Source organism: Arachis hypogaea, chromosome 3, assembly GCF_003086295.3.
Source record: "Arachis hypogaea cultivar Tifrunner chromosome 3, arahy.Tifrunner.gnm2.J5K5, whole genome shotgun sequence".
Taxonomy (NCBI): Eukaryota; Viridiplantae; Streptophyta; class Magnoliopsida; order Fabales; family Fabaceae; genus Arachis; species Arachis hypogaea.
The window spans coordinates 39,707,602-39,725,445 of record NC_092038.1 but is presented as its reverse complement, the minus strand read 5'-3'; the positions used below and the strand labels follow the sequence as shown (position 1 = coordinate 39,725,445).

The window sequence follows — 17,844 nt, the reverse complement described above, 5'->3', positions numbered from 1 at the left end:
CCAAAGTTGGTTATTCTTTCCCAAGAACAACAATAATGCCCCGTGGAGTACTAGAAGGTCTCGTTTTTTCTTCCTTTTATTTAGATTTGGTTTTGAATTATAGGAAATAATTCATGCATTATGCTCATAATTTCTTTTCGAGTAGTTTTGAATATTAATTATTAGCTTTTGATTTCAATTATCAAACTATAATCATTATTAATATCTTAGGATAGGATTATAGGACAATTAGGATACTGTTTTAGGTTGAAAATCATGTTAGAAAGAAAGACACAAATTTGGCTATAATAACATGCAATATCATTTTTTTTATAGTATCTCCTAGCTCGGTAAACTAAAGACTAATCTATCATGGATCTGAACTTCATTTAATAATTTGTTGCTAGCCAATGAGTTATTATATGCATAAGACGGGATTCAAATTTCTCCACACTTGTTTAAGTGGACGAGTTAGCAAATTACTTTACCAGCCCAAGTTAGTTATTAGTTTGATCTATTCATTTTATACTTTTTTTTTCTTTTCTTTTATTCCTTTTCCTCAATCTTGAATTTTTGGAAATCACATTCATTTTATACAGTAACATTAGATGATCTTGTTCAAAGTTTCTACATATGCCTAGAAATGACATTTTCTATGATTCTCCCGGCTTAGGTTAGTATTCTTTTGTCAAAGCTTTGAAAACATGAGTGAATGAAAAGTTCTATGAATTTGATAGTTTTAATTTGTTTCATCGCAGTGGATCCACCACCTCCAGCATCTAATGGAGAGCCATCACCTAAGAAAACTGATACAACTTTGTTCTTCCTTGGAGGGATAGTGATGTTCATCATATTGTTGATAGTTTTGGTTGTATTTTGGAAGCGTATCAAAGGGACCAAAAATACAACACCTCCTAAAACTACTAAAGGCAAACAAGGTAGTTTTAATTTGAGAACAGAATCTATGTTAAAGATATTTGTTTATATTAATTTGTGGGTTGGCTTCTTAATTAGGGAAGCTTACTGAAACAGCAGAAGTTATGGATATGATGTTTTCATCTAAACAACAGCAAGGTAATTGAATTTGAAACGTGGCACAGTGTGTATCAATACGTTTTTAATTAATTTCATATATTGGTGTGTCAGTGTGTGTACCCAAAAATATATGATTAAACGCTATTAAGAGGAAAAAATGTTAGATATAGCTAATTATTTTCTTAAACGCTATTAAAAATAGTAGTACTTATAATGGAGGACAAAATTAAAATTGTTGTGTGTACCCAGGATCCATGGAGTTGTTGAGTGGGAACCTTAGGACAATTAGTTACTTTGACTACCAGATATTAAGAAGAGCAACCAAGAATTTTTCTCCTACTAATCTTCTTGGAAGTGGTGGATTTGGGCCTGTCTATCGGGTATGCTTTCAAAGTTGAGGCTAATACAAAACATATGTATGGCTGATCCTGAAGTGCATTTTTGGTTTTGGTAGGGAAAGTTGATGGATGGAAAACTAATTGCTCTTAAGAAACTATCTTTGAATAAATCCCAGCAGGGAGAAAGAGAGTTTCTGGCAGAGGTGAGGTTGATCACAAGTATCCAACACAAAAATCTTGTTCGCCTTCTTGGATGTTGCATGGATGGACCACAAAGGATTCTTGTCTATGAATACATGAAGAACAGAAGTTTGGACCTCTTCATATATGGTATCCCTTCTATTTTTAATTCCCACAAGAGCTTAGGATTGGTTAAACAGAGCAAATTGAAACTTTGAATGTTCCCCTCATGCAGGGAACAATGCTGATCGATTCCTGAATTGGAGCACTAGGTTCCAAATTGTTCTAGGCGTGGCAAGGGGATTGCAGTACCTTCATGAGGATTCACATCTAAGAATTGTTCACCGAGACATCAAAGCAAGCAACATTCTTCTTGATGATAACTTTCATTCCAAGATTGGAGACTTTGGCCTTGCCAGATTCTTCCCTGAAGACCAAGCTTATCTTAGCACACAATTCGCTGGAACATTGTAAGTCCAATTATTATATATTTTAAATTACTATAAATGCTAGCTGCATATTCACCATGTTACTCGTGTTATATTTCAGTTTTCTATGTATGTTTTTTTTGTTTGTCATAAATTGGATAGCCTCTAATTTTGAGTATTATAAATGAACACACACATAATTATACGCACAATATTAAGAGTTCCCATCCACTATTGACCCTAATCAAGTCTCAAACTTTAGTACACAACACATATTGTAAAGCAAAGATTTTCACCATTAGACTAAGGTCTTGGGTGCAGTTTTCTATTTATGTTACTTATCGTCAGTTATTACAAATCCCAAGTAACCACACTATTGCTAAAGTTAGTTAGCTTTAGTTAGAAATGTTTCCAAGTTGATAAGTTAGTATGCAATTATTCATTTTAAGAAGTAAATGAACCTAAGTACACAGTGTTTCAAATAGCATAACTTCCTGTATGTTCTTTTAATTTCTTGAAAAAGGGGTTATACAGCACCTGAATACGCTTTAAGAGGAGAATTATCAGAAAAGGCGGATATCTATAGTTTTGGAGTTCTGTTGCTCGAAATTATTTGTTGTAGAAAAAACACAGATCTCACTTTGTCATTGGAAATGCAGTACCTCCCGGAATATGTAAAGTTTCTCAACTCTATTAAATCTCAATAATTTAGGAGTAATATTCTAAATTAGTCCCTAAGAAATTTTTAATCGGACACTTTGGTCCTCAGCAAATTTTAATTACTAAATCAGTCTCCAAATTTTATTTTGTTAGACAAATTAGTTCCTCCATGATATTGTTCATCTTTAGGGACCTATCTAAAAGTTTTTAAAATTTTTAGTTATATCTTTTATTAAATAACGACAGTGATTTATTTATGTAACTTTTTTACATGAAAATTGATTTGCCTAATAAAATAAAATATTAAGTATTGATTTAGTGATTAAAATTTATTGAAGATTAAATTGTCCGACTAACTGATTTGGGATATCACTCATAATTCAGAGAAACATAAGCTAGTTAGATTCTTATTTAATGAACTAGGCTCATCATTTTTATGTTGATGAAATAGGCATGGAAACTTTACGAGAACTCAAAGATTATGGAGCTTGTAGATCCAAAGCTGAAAGAAGAGGGGTTCGTGGAGAAAGATGTTATGCAAGCATTCCACGTGGCATTCCTCTGCCTTCAGCCTCTTGCAAATCTAAGACCTCCGATGTCAGAGATCGTGGCACTCTTGACATTCAAAATTGACATGGTCACAACACCAATGAGGCCTGCGTTTCTTGATCGAAGGCGCAAAACTGATTTTCAAACCCCTTCCCCAGAAGTAATATCCATGCTTTCACATCTCCCATGAGTAGTCTTATGTAGTAACCAGAAGGATTGCTTAAACGGATCTATATTCAGAAGAAATTCTTGTATATTCATAAATAATACATGTATTAAAAACAATCAATATCACTTACGAGTAGTCTTATGATGGATATAGTTACGGTTAGAATACTTGTTAAATATATTTAGCTAATTCTACGGTGTCTATTATTTATTGTCTAGTTCTTTTAATTTTTTTTATTACAAATTTTAAATATTTAAAAATTATTTATTTTATAATTTAAATTAAATATTAATTTTTAATTTCTTTTAATAAGTTAAACACTATATTTTAGACAATATAACAATCACCAATATATTTAATAAACATACAATTCCTCTCACTATTGAGACATGTCGGAGATAATGACTATGTTCAATTTAAACTCATAAAAGAGGACATGGTCTTGAAGAAGGAATTTAAGGGGAGAGGAGTTTTAATTTAGGGTGCTATAATACTTACAATATATGCATTACATTTGCTTCATTTAGTGTATATAATATATATAGTGAACTAATTCAACTTTCTATTGAATATTGTGTATAATTACGTGTATACAAAATATCACTTACCAAAATAATTATCTATATAAAATAAATATTAAAATATAAAATATATATTAAAAATAAATTAAACAATATATGTATAAAAATATTAATGAGTAAAGTATATTTTTTGTTTTTAAAATTTGTCAAAAATTTTAAAAATATCTTTAAATTTTATTTTGTTTTAATTTTGTCTTAGAAAATTTTGATTTGAATCAAATATACTCCGAACAGCTAAATTTTTAAAAAGTTTAAGACTAATCTAATAATAATGCATAATAACTATATCTGATTTGTGTGTATTAAAAGTTATTCTTGTAAAATTATTGTTGAATTGGTCATAATTTTTTTGAAAAATTACCGTTAGGGATAAATTTGATGAAAATCGAAAATTTTTAAAATAAAATTGAAACAAATAAAACTTAAAAATATTTTTAAAATTTTTAAAGATAAAAAATATATTTTACTCTATATTTATGTACAATACAACAAATTCAGCAGATAGCGGCGATTAAAAAAATCGTCTCAAAATGAATAATGGTAGCGGTTGATGCGGTGGAAAGGAGCGGTTCTGCAATTAGTTTGGCTTGGTGTAAAGTAAGTTTAGGTTAACCTGATTTATGTTTGGCAATCTTTATATCAAAATTAATTATAGTAAAATAAATATTGTTTGGATTATACTACTCAAAATCACTTTTAGATGAAAAATTACTAAAAGAGACATCAATCTAAATAATTTTTTTATATACATGCAAAATCAGAAGACTAACAAAAATAATATAAAAAAATATTTATCATATAAATAAAATAAATACAATAAAAAATAAAAATATGAAAGAGAGTATTATAAATTTTATAATGTCAAACAAAAAGAAAATATTTTATAATTTTTTTAGTACTGTTAGTACTATTTAATTTAGTATTATTTTGGATTATAATTTTTTATTATTTATGACTCTATTGTTACTTATAACTAATTTTTTATTTATTTTGTTCTTTTTTTATAGGATCATAATTTATATTATACAAAATTTTGATAATAAACGTAGTATATAATAATTACAATTATAAATTTTACAAAGTCGGAATAAAGAAAAAATTAATACAAAACAAAAATAGAGTACATCAAATAATAGAAAAAGATATACAGATAAGAAATAATAAAAATTCCATAAAACCAACAATATATATCATATGAACAAAAAAATACAATAAAATTAAATTAAAAAATAAAAAATTTCATACACATTATAAATACAATGCAGGAAAGGATAAAAAAGAAGAATTGATATGAACAAAAAGTAATAAAAATATCATAAAAAAGTCAACAATTTTTGTCATATGAATAAAAGAGCACTATACAGATAATATAAAAATATTTATCATATAAATAAAAAATATAATAAAAAATATAAATAAAAATACAATAAAAAACATAAAAATTAAAATATAAAAATGAGTATTAAAAATAATAAAAAATTAAAATATTCAATTTGCTAGTAATGGAAACAAATCTGATTTGATGAAAAAAAATTGTAACTATGAATTATGAAAAAGTAGGAAGAACTACAAAGAACTAAAAGATAGTTATTGGTATCCTTTTTATAGAAGAAAATGAAGGATATGCTTGGTAAAAAAGAAATAAAATTTTCAACTAATTTTTCAATGGTGATCAGCAATCATGAACGTGAAACGCAAAAGCTACAATTTTTAGCTTCTCCTGAACGTGGGTTCAAAGGCAGAATTGCATTCAGAAAAACAAAAATGGTCAAACATAAAAGTGAAACTTTTAAGAAGCTCAAACGTACTTCTCTCCTTCCCAACGCGTTTGCCAAATACACCCTTGGTCGTTAAATTGGTCACTTTGGTCGCTAAATTGGTTGCTAATGTCTAATCTAAAAATCTAAAATCAATCACTTAATCGGTTACTGTTACTTATTTCCTAATTATAGATTTTTACTAATTTCACATATACCACTATTAAAACTTGATTTTCATAAATAATTATATTTCAACAAAGTATATAAAGAATCAAATATAGATCAATTTTTAAAATAAATGTCAAAAGTATTCACAAAGTTTATACTGAAATATAGAAATTAAAAGAGAGAATTCATTCAAAAATATATCAAATTTATAATTCACAATCTAAATGTACAATGATGGTTTTATCTCCAATGACCCCAAATATATGCAAAGAACAAGCAAAGAAAAAAATTTTCAAATATATTCACAATCTTCTTTTATTTTCTTAATTATTTTTTCATGTTCTGACCTTCGCCAATCAATCACTCGACACCTTCACACAATTACAAAGCTTGAAAATAGAATGGAAGTTACACAATCCACTTCAAACCTAAAGAAAAAGATAAAATAAAACACCTAATTAAATTTTTAAAGGTTCACTTAATTTATTAGTCCCTATAGTTTCACCAAATTTTTAATTAGGTTCTTATACTTTTTTTTCTTTCAATTAGGTCCCTACATAACTTTAATTTTGTAATTAAGTCCTTTCTAATATAAAAAATATTAGAGTTAATTGAATATTTTTTCACAAATTAAAGATATTTATAATTAAAAACTTAATTAAATTTTTGACCGCATGTATTTTGGTAAAAATATTATGTTAATTTTAACATTTTTAATATGAAAATGATGTAATTACAAAATTAAAAACAGTGTAGGGATCTAATTAAAAGAAAAAATAGTATAAAGACCTAATTAAAAATTTGATGAAACTATAGAGAGGAATAGAATAATTAAATTATTTTTAAAATATCAATTCTCGAATAATAATAAATTTTTAGAACAATGTTGAGGCAAAAATACATACATGATGGAACTATCAAGTGATACTCCAGCATTTAGCTGTAAAAGATATAGATCCGCTGTATCAAAAATTCAAAACGGACAAAAAGCCCATAAAGATAATAACAAACCTTGTAATTTGCACCCGGAAGGCGTGCACCAGCTAATAAAGCACCGCGAAGATTTGCCCCAGTAAATTCACATCTTTCCTTTTTACCAAAAAAAAAAAAAAATTCACACCTTCCCTAGGCAAGATTAAATAACTAAAGAGGCTGAAAAATGCATACAATAAATAAACAAACAAAATTCCTCAATGACTTACTCCCGCAAAGTTGCGTTGTGAAAGATGGAAGACTCAGCATCAACATCCTATTAAATTGAATAATAGATAAGTATCAAGATAACATGCACAATGTGGTTAGTACCAGCCAATTTTACAATCCCGCACCTAACTAATACAAGACAAGCTCACAAGCATAAAACTTGACAAATTCTGAAACATAATCTTGGAAAATGTGTTCTTTTTCATATTAGCAAAGTCTGCATTAATAAGTAACATTGATCATTTGCAAATAAATTACACTAAAAAGATGTATATTTTTTTAGATGATCATAAAGTTGGATTTTAAAATATACACAAATTAAAGAAACAACCCATACTAAATCCATCCCAATCTTGTGTAATTTTGCCAGACTTGTTGAATTGACATGCAAGTATTATAGGTCCAGTCAGAATCATACTTACCCGAAACTTTGCACACTGAAGCTTTGCTCTTGAAAAGAACACATTTTTTTAGACAAGCATAACTGAAATCTACAAAGGATAAATCCTGAAAATCCAAGTCAAAAGACAGACAATGTCAGAAATATTATTCTGCATACATTGATCAGTTAAGATTTTCCACAAATATGACTTAGATCCCCTTAACATATTACATTAGGTTCATCATCTGGTAACTTCAATTTCTCTCCACATAAGGTAACAAGTCACATGTCATGAATATTCTTCAAATGCTACATTAATATAAGGTGAATGCTATCTTACCTTCTCTAAAGTAACATGTAAGTTACATTTTCTGATGTGTCATACTCTAATTGGGTGTTTATTTTAACCCGAGTTACCTTTTCCACTCTTTTGTCGTCGTTGCGCCTCCCAAGCATCACCGTCTCATTGGTGTTTCCTTTTCTCTTCCCAAATCATTCTTCTAGAAAAAGTACTCCAACTCTCTCTAATTGCGTTTACTCCTCCCCACTCTTTGATAATCGTCATTACGCCTCCCAAGTATCACCGTGTCATTGAGTGTCTTATTTTCTCTTCCCAAATCATTCTTTTAGAAAAGGGCCTCCCAAGCACCATCTCATTAGGTGTTTCGTTTTCACTTCTCAAATCATTCTACTAGAAAAGGTACTCCAACTCTCTCTAATTGTGTTTACTCCTCCCCATTGTACACCTTCGTCGTCGTTGTTACGCCTCCCAAGCATCACCGTCTCATTGGGTGTCTTGTTTTCTCTTCTCAAATCATTCTTCCAAAAAAGGTACTCCAACTCTCTCTAATTGCGTTTACTCCTCCCCACTCCTTTGTCGTCGTCGTTGTACCTCCTAAATATCACCGTCTTATTGGATATTCCATTTTCTTCTTCTGTCAGGTCGTCACTCTTCCAAAGATATTATTAATTCTCATGGGATTAGAGTAATTCAGGTTAAAATAAACACCCAATTAGAATATGACACATCAAAGAGGGTAACTTACATGTTACTTTAGAGAAGGTAGGATAGCATTCACCTAATCACCTTAGTATAATATTAAAAGTAAATACGAATATAAGAGTAACTAATGAGTGGTGACAACTTAGTATAACTGACAAAACTTGTGTTAATGACATTAGATAAAGATAAATTAAAGACAAGGTATGTATTTGATATCTGAAGGTCAATGCACCACTCTGTCAAAATACATTACATTAATTAAATAACTGCTTTCACAAGTGATTTATGAGTCTAAAATACTGTTAAAAATATAATAATGATCTTGAAATTTACCAGTTTAGAGAGGTGAAGGCCAAAAAGATTAATCCCTCGGAATCTAACTTTATCAAATTGTATTCACTTGATAATATCAGTTCGTGTTAACTCTGTATGGAGGTCATCATCTTCCTTCCTCTTATTAAGGACAGTATGAATTTCATCTATTAGCCCTTGATATTTTAAAAGTACTCACAGGATCAGGGATTCCATGAAGGCCTGAAGTTTAAGTTTCTTACTTTCTTTTCAAAATGATCAAGCAACTAGTGCAAAGCTATAAAAAGGTATATGAAAAAATTAAAGTTCAACATTAAGGCATTTGAAGCTATCAAAGCAGGTGCAAGTATGCATTCTATTTGTTTTTTATACAATGAAGGATATTCTTTACATTTAAGAAGGAGGTAATTCTATCACAGCTTGCTCTTCTCAATACAGATGTCAAAACAAATGTGAACTGTGTACTAAAATTTAAAATTTAAAAATATCAAAACCTTTCTTTGATTAAATTTTTAAAAACACATTATTAGTATAATGATGGTGCATGGCATTCCCATGATGATGATATTCTTATGACAAATTGATGACAGAACTCATTTACATATGTTTTAGTCAAAGCTGAAAACTAGACAGTACAATGATGACAAGCTTAGAACTACACAAAGCAAACAAGAAACAGTCTAAGAATGTGAATTTCAGCTTCCAAATCTCGAACCACAATCCATTGGATAAATCATGAATTAAGATCAATGACACAATGTAATTAGTAATTGTTACTTAAATCAATAATATCCCCTTAGTGCATAAACTGAAAGGGGGCATGGAGACTTAAAGGTGGCTATGAAGTTTTGGATGTTGGGTTTGATTACTTCCTCGTCAAAATTGATCTCAGGAAAGATAGGAAGAAGGTTTTATTAGGGGTCCATGGATGATGTTAGGTTATTACATCATGGTTAAGCCATGGTCTCCGGATTTTAAACCATGTGAGGCCTCCTTTGGGAACATCATGGTTTGGATAAGAATTGCGAGATTGAGTATATGGTATTACCATAGAAAGCCATGATGCATATTGCCTCCGCTATAGGTAAACCAATCAAGGTAGACCTTGAAACCAAGTTGGTGGAGAGAGGCAAATTTGCTCGGACTTGTGTTTAAGTGAATTTAGGGCTGCTGATTGTTCAGAGAGTAGTTGTGGACGACTATAAATATAGCGTAGAATATGAATGTTTATAATTGATATGTGAGAGGTGCAATTGCTTTGGGCATGTCGCAAGTGAATGTAGCGTAACTGTGATTACCTCGACATCTGTGGATGACCAGGTAGGGGCAGTTGACATGGTAGCGGATCATAAGAAACGTCCGTCAGACTAGGTTCAATAAGTTTTTAAATTTCGATCTATTCCTATTAATTCTGCGCCAATTGCGGATTCCGCAGAGAAGATAAAGGCAAGCACGCTGCATGGGAGGAAGGAAGGGATGGTTACGTTAGGGAAAAAGAGGGTTGGACTAAGGTTTGTTGGCAAGGAAAGAGGTAAAGTAGGTCAAACATGGAAGGCCCAATTTGCTACTAAAGGCAAGAAATCTCTCATTTTTTGGCAGTAGATGGGCTGGACTAGGAATGGTCCGAAGAAGGAAGTTAAGGGGCCTTTAAGACATGCTGGGTCGGCTAGCGGGTCTTACTCCTCTCAAGCACGTCAAGCATCAACGAAGGATAGGGTGAAGATCAAGGATGTCGCTGCGGTCATGCCATCAATTACCTTTACTCTTAAAAATGGCCACAGGAGGTTGCACCCTGCCTCATTGCAAACCTCACTAATGTTCCAAGTCAATGATGGTGTGCCAAACTAGCAGAACCAGAACCCATCGATGGTGGCTACCGTTGTGGTGGGGAGCGTTTCCGAGCAACTACGAGTTGGGGAGAGGCAAGGAAGTGGTAGAAATATTGGAGGCCGTCATTACTTCATTAAGGGACCTTTGCTGAGGTTGATTTTTGTTTAGTCCATTTTATTTTTATGGATTGTGTACATATAAGTTTTTTATCTTGGAATATTAGAGGGGTGATGCACCACTATTTCGTGGTACATCTTGTGCTTAATTGAGTGGATTTCATCCACTAATCTCACACTTATTCATATGATTTGCATGTATTTACAATTCCTTCCTAAAATATTCTATGATTGATAACTTGCTTCCTAAAGACCTTTTAGTTGTATATTTTTATCTTCCTTCATACCATTCGATGCTGTGATCTGTGTGTTAAGTGTTTTAAGTTTCATAGGGCAGGAATGGTGTAAGGAATGAAGAGGAAGCATGCAAAAGTGGAAGGAATACAAGGAATTGAGGAGATGACCAGCGAGAAGTCACACGGTCACATGGCTCACGCGACCGCGCAAAATGGAAGAAATCACAGTGACGCGCTCGCGTGCCTGACGCGACCGCGTGGATTGGAAGCTGCGCGAACGACGCGCATGCGTGGACGACGCGCACGCGTGGTACGAGAAATGCTGAGTGACGCGAACGCGTGGACGACGCGGCCGCGTGACGTGCGCGATCTGCAGAATTTTAGAAGTTACTGGCACAGATTCTGGGCCGCATTTCAATCTAGTTCTCGGCCCAGAAAACACAGATTAGAGGCTGGGAGTGGAGCATAATTAGAGAGATCTCTAATTATTCACTTTTCATAATTTAGATGTAGTTTTTAGAGAGAGAGGTTCTCTCCTCTCTCTTAGGATTTAGGATTAGGATTCTTCTTAAGGACTTAGGAATATTTTCATCTTCTTCAATTACAGGTTCAATGTTCCTTTTATTTATTTTCTCAATTTAGTTTATAAACTCTTTATGTTTTGATTGATTTTCTTAATTAATACACATTGAGGTTATTCAGACTTATAATTGCTTCCCTTTCTTTATATAAATAATTTAGATTTTTTACTATTGGCTTTGGTTGATTAATTGGTAACTCTTGAGTTATCAAACTCATCGTGATTGATAATTGATATCTTTTGCTGATTGATTTAGATTCCTATAACTCTAGTCTTTCCTCAGGAGTTGACTAGGACTTTAGGTGTTAAATTGATTTGTCCACTTAACTTACCTTCATAGTTAGAGGTTGAATTAGTGGTAGCAAAAATATAATTCTCATCACCATTGATAAGGATAACTAGGATAGGACTTCCAGTTTTCATACCTTGCCAAGAGTTTTATTAGTTATTAATTTATTAATTCCTGCAATCTCTTTCTCCTGTTCAAAATCGTTTTCAAAACCCCGAAATATACCTTTGCATAACCAATAATAAAACACACCTCCCTGTAATTCCTTGAGAAGACAACCCGAGGTTTGAATACTTCGGTTTATAAATTTTATTGGGTTTGTTACTTGTGAAAACCAAACGTTTGCAAGAAAGGTTGATTGCTTGGTTTAGAAACTATACTTACAACGAGAATTTATTATAACTTCTAAACCATCAATCTTCAGTTCTTCAAGGGACTTCTAATAAAATGGCTTGGGTGCATTGTAAAGAATTAGTTAGTAAATTTCATCCAACGATTTTCATTCTTGTTGAAACTCATGTTTCTTTCAAGAGAATGAGATCCTTTTGGAGTAAGTTTGGTTATCAGGATGTTGGAATTGTTGAGGCTAGAGGTAATAGTAGAGGTATCTGAGTTATTTGTTCTAATTCTATGATGACTTTGAGAATGGTTGATGTGGCTAATCAATGTATTAATTTTGAAATCTCTATGAGCAATGTTTCTTGTTTTTGCAAGGTCTGTGGATTGTGTTAGGAAATTTTAATGATATTCTGTTGCAGAATGAGGTTAGAGGAGGAACGTTCAATAATGTTAGAGCTAAACTTTTTGCAGATACTCTGGCAAACTATCGACTATTTGATATGTGAGCTATTGGGAGGAGTTTCTTTTGGTACAGTAAGGTCAAAGGGGGTTACATGTTACAAAAAAAAATTGGATAGAGTTGTCATTAATCAGAAGTGGTGTTTGCTGTTTCCTGAGGCTTATAATGAAGTTTTGGTGTGTCTTCACTCTGATCAATGTCCCTTGCTCATCAAATGTAAAAAGGCTGGGATAACTAAGAAGGATCCCCATTCCTTTAGATTTCAAACTACCTGGATGACTCATCCGCTTTTTTGAAATGTTGTTCATACAGCTAGGAATAAAGGAGCCCGCTATATTGTCAGGAGTTTGCTAGAGGTTCAGAGGGATGCGCTTACTTTTAATAAAGAAACTTTTGGAAATGTTTTTATTAAAAAGAGGGAGTTAGAGAGGCAGTTGAATGATGTTTAGATTTCTCTCGAGAGTGGAGAAGATCCGGAGTTGAGGTTGAAAGAGCACGGTATTCAAGAGGAGCTAAATTCTATCCTTATTCAGGAAGAGCTTTTGGGGTACTAAAAATCTAGAAAGTAGTGGGTTCGATGTGGTGACAAAAATACTAAGTTTTTTCACCTGAAGACGGTTATTAGGCGAAAGAAAAATAAGATCCATAGGTTGTTGTTAGATGATGGAACCTGGGCCACTGAGACACAGGTGCTTGAGCGGGAAATAAATTCTTTCTTCCAAAACTATTTTCTACAAGGGATAATATTGATCTTTGGGAGATTTTCCCTGCCCATCTCTTAACAATGAGGCCTGTCGAAGATTTGTTGAACTGGTGGCGTTAAAAAAGGTAAAAAGAGCTGTAATGACCATGAATTCTTTCAAAGCTTCGGAGCTAGATGGTTTTCAAGCTCTATTTTATAAAGAATATTTGGACTCTCTTAGTTATAATGTGTGGGGGTTAGTCAGGAGAGCCTGATAAACCACTATTTTATGGTTTATATTGTGCTAACTTGAGTAGTTTTTATCAGCTTTTCACCCACTTATTCATATGATTAGCATGATATTACAATTCCTTCCTGGATTTATTCTATGATTGAAAACTTGCTTCCTAAAGCTTTAAAATTGTGTATTTTAGTTCTCCTTTATACCATTCGAAGACGTGATCCGTGTGTTAAGTGTTTCAGGCTTCATAGGGCAGGAATGGCTTAGAGAATGGAGAGGAAGCTTGCAAAAAGGGAAGGAGCACAAGAAATAAAGGAGCACAAGAAATAAAGGAGACAACCAGCGAACAGCGACGCGCACGCATGGCTGATGCGAGCGCGCGATTTGGACAAAATCACAGCGACGCGTGTGCGTGCTTGACGCGTACGCGTGGATTGGAGTTCGCGCAAACGACGCGAGCGCGTGCCTGACGCGCACGCGTGGAGAGGAAAATCGTCAAACGACGCGTACGCATGACATGCGCGATCTACAGAAAATACAGAAATCGCTGGGGGCGATTTCCGGCCACGTTTTGACCCAATTTTTGGCCCAAAAACACAGAATAAAACCAGGAAACATGCAGAGACTAAAGATACACAGATACAACTTCTCATATACATAATTTTAGGTTTAGATGTAGTTTTTAGGGAGAGAGAGGTTCTCTCCTCTCTCTTAGGTTTTAGGATTTAGGATTTCTTTTAGGATTAGGATTTCTACTTCTCAATTTCCAGGTTCAATGTTTCTTTTATTTATTTTCCCAATTTAATTTATGAACTTTTCCATGTTAGATTTGATTTCTTTTATTAATTCAATTTGAGGTATTTCAGATATATGATTTTTATTTAGCTTTCTATATTCTTGGCTCTGGTTGAGTAATTAGAGACTCTTGAGTTATCAAACTCTTTTGTTGATTGATAATTGGAAGTTGCTAATTGACTTGAATTCCACTAACTCTAGTCTTTCTTTGGGAATTGACTAGGACTTGAGGATTTATATTGATTTATCCACTTGACTTACCTTCATAGTTAGAGGTTGACTAAGTGGGAGTAATGAGCAATTCTCATCACAATTGATAAGGATAACTAGGATAGGACTTCTAATTTTTATACCTTGCCAAGAGTTTTCTTAGCTATTGATTTATTAATTCCTGCAATTTATTTCTCTTGTTCAAACCTTTCAAAAACCCAAAAATATTGTTTTCCATAACCAATAATAAAACACACCTCCCTGCAATTCCTTGAGAAGACGACTCGAGGTTTGAATACTTCGGTTTATAAATCTTACTGGGTTTGTTACTTGTGACAACCAAAACTTTTGCACGAAAGGATTCTCCGTTGGTTTAGAAACTATACTTACAACGCGAACTTATTTGTGAATTCTTTACCGATAGAAAATCCGCTCGTCAAAAATGGCGCCGTTGCCGGGGAATCGCAAACTTGTGCATTATTATTGGTTATTGTAAATATTTTATTTTTCTTGTTAATTTGTTTTTTTTTTGTTTTTAATTTTTATTAGCTACTATGAATTCTCACCCCTTTGGTTTCAAGTTTGGTTCCAATGTTATTGTAAGGAATGGAAACTATAATGAAAATAGGCATCAAGGTTGGAATAATCAAAGATGGGAGGAGCCACAAGGATTTAATCAACCCTCTTGGCAACAACCCCCTCCAATGCACTATAACCAACAACCATTTTGTGATGCATACCAAGACAATAGTTATGGTGGACCCTTTCGTGACAACCAACCTCCACCAAATTACTATGGTCAAGAGCCATTCCAGGGAGCGTACCAAGATGATGAATATGGTGGACCCCCTTGTAGTTACCAACAAGTCCCACCATATGCCTATGACCTCCATCCTCAACATAGGTTTGAACCACCAAGCTCACAAGTCCCCTACTACCAAACAACCTCATATAATCCTAACCCTTATCCACCATATCAATCACCCTATTAGCCATATGAGACATACATAGAGCCACCCCAATTCCAACCCAGTTACTCCCAAGGACCACCACCTCCATATACACCACATCCATATCCATCAATCCAAGAGCCTTATGATCCTACTTATGATATCCAAGCAGAACAAGAGTCAAGAGATCGTCTCAAGGAAACAATGGATCAATTTCAAGCAACCCTACGTTAATTAGACCGAGCAGTAAACCGAATAGCACCCGAAGCTTTCATGGATAAAGAATCTCAAATTGAGAACATGGAATTGAAGCGTGCTGTGCAACAAGTGAAAAAGATGGAGAGTGATGAACCACCACATTCTTATTATGATGAACCACCCTCTTATCATGAACCTTTCCTCCCAATTAATGAGCCCTCATATCTACCGCAACCTACAATGCATGACACTCTTGGTGTTCTTCTTCAAGGGCAAAGAGAGATAAAACAGGGAGTACTAGAATTCGCGACTGCCTTGATCGAGGTAGTAAATCAATTAGCTTCCCAGCATCCGAGCACTCAAAGTACTCCCATGGCTACATGTGGAGAATCAAAAGAAGAGTGTAGCATGAAAGAGACACTAGAAACTCCGGTGGACAATGAGGAACGTGGCTTTGTATTGGAACAAGTGGAGGAAGCCATAATAGTTGAAGAGGAAGAAGTGGTTGAAGACTTAGGAGATGCTGAACCTCCATGAGAATCCAGAATTGTAGAGTATTCCTCCAAGAAGATTGAGATTGATGTCAAGGAGGCTAGTGCACACCCTCCATGGCATGTTCCCTATGAAGACTTGGATGGGATAGATCAAGAAGCAAGTTCCCTTGGTGATAAGGATCATGAATCAAGTCCTCCTAGTGATGAACCCACTGAATATGAAGATCCTTCTTCGATTAAATTCGAGAATAATATGGGACTGGAAGTCCTTCAGGAAGGTTGGTCGGGAGTTGGAAATGCCTTGTCAAGATCATTAGAGACCTCTCCACCTAGGTTGCCGTCTACTCCTTCACTTGAGTGGGAAAAACTTATCTCTGTTCATCTTCCTATCCCACTTGAGTACGGTATTCTTGAAATGGACGGCCAACTCAGGAAGCTTTGTGGCATAAAGCGTAAGAGGAGATTGTTTAGTGGTTGGAGTTGCAAATCAAGGCTCATCGAGGTTGATATTTCAAGAGCTAGATGTAAGGGCTCAACTGGTGATAATTTGGTTAGATCTAAAAGAAGAGTTTGGTACTCCGTAGAGAATTCAGACTGCTTGCCACTTGGTTGGGACAATGATGATCCACTTCAAGATGGGTGTAGATACAAGATTTGGGATCCGGGCATACATGAAGATCGATTTTGGGAGCTCAAAGCTTACGAAGAACTCCCTCAAGGCTTGGCAAATTTACTTGAGAATGATAGAGTTTATTGGAAGTCCAAGCATTGGTGAAAGTTTCAAAACGAGTTGAAGCACAAGCAACCATGACAAGGAGCTCACCATATGTCCAACTTAAGGACTTTAACTAAAAGTGCTAGGTGGGAGACAACCCACCATGGCATAATCGTTCCTTTTATTCCTAGTTTATTTTATTTTAATTTTACTAGTGTCATTCATAATATTTGCATTAGCATCTGCATTCTGCATAAAAAAAACTGAACAGAAAGTTGCGTGGGAACTGTGTGGGAAGTGTGCCAATCGCACTAGTATCACCACGCGTACACGTCCCTCACGCGTACGCGTCATTTGAGATTTTGGCCCTTCACGCGTACGCGTCAATGACGCGCACGCGTGGCCCTGAAAAATCGATGTAAAAAGTGTATTGGCCGAAAGTTAGGCTGGCTTGGTGCTGGCACTGTGCCCAAGGCACAAATCGCATCACGCGAACAAGTCGTGGACGCGTGCGCGTCACTTTCACAATAAGCACTACCACGTGTGCGCGTTCCTGAAGCGCACGCGTCATATGACATGTTGGCACACATCCCAAAACAAACAGAGGGTTGTGCGAGAGCCATGTTGCCCTCGCGCTAGTAGCACAAACACGGTCACGCGTAAGCGTGACCAACGCCTACGCGTCGCCCTCCTTAGTGCACAACCCACGCGTACGCGTGGACCACGCGTACGCGTCGTGCGCGCAACACACCCAGAACCCTGCGCAACCCTGTTTTCTTATCTTATCTTTCCAAATCCTAATTTCCTTCTCTCTTCTTTCTTCTTCTTTCTTTTCTTTCTTCATTCTTTTCTTCTTCTTATCATATTTTCTTCACCTCCCATTCTCCATTACCTCTCTTTCTCACCTTCTTCCCAAGGTTCTTTCTTTCTATTTTCTTTTTCTTCTTCTTTTTTATTTATTT

The 17,844-nt window shown here is 34.3% G+C and overlaps 1 protein-coding gene across 2 annotated transcripts; it reads left to right on the top strand.

The window, feature by feature from the left end:
- Positions 1-497: 497 nt before the first annotated feature.
- Positions 498-3,541, top strand: LOC112790338 (cysteine-rich receptor-like protein kinase 44). Of its 2 annotated transcripts, none has more exons than XM_025832676.3 (8): positions 498-652; positions 738-917; positions 994-1,053; positions 1,264-1,394; positions 1,469-1,682; positions 1,768-2,002; positions 2,484-2,634; positions 3,072-3,541. In XM_025832676.3, exons 1-8 carry the CDS (start codon positions 613-615, stop codon positions 3,357-3,359), a joined length of 1,299 nt encoding a protein of 432 aa, XP_025688461.1. In that variant the 5' UTR covers positions 498-612; the 3' UTR covers positions 3,360-3,541. The 2 variants fall into 2 exon arrangements, with proteins under 2 accessions (XP_025688461.1, XP_025688464.1); XM_025832679.3 differs by having other exon boundaries at positions 500-652; positions 1,532-1,682.
- The last annotated feature ends 14,303 nt before the right edge of the window (positions 3,542-17,844 follow it).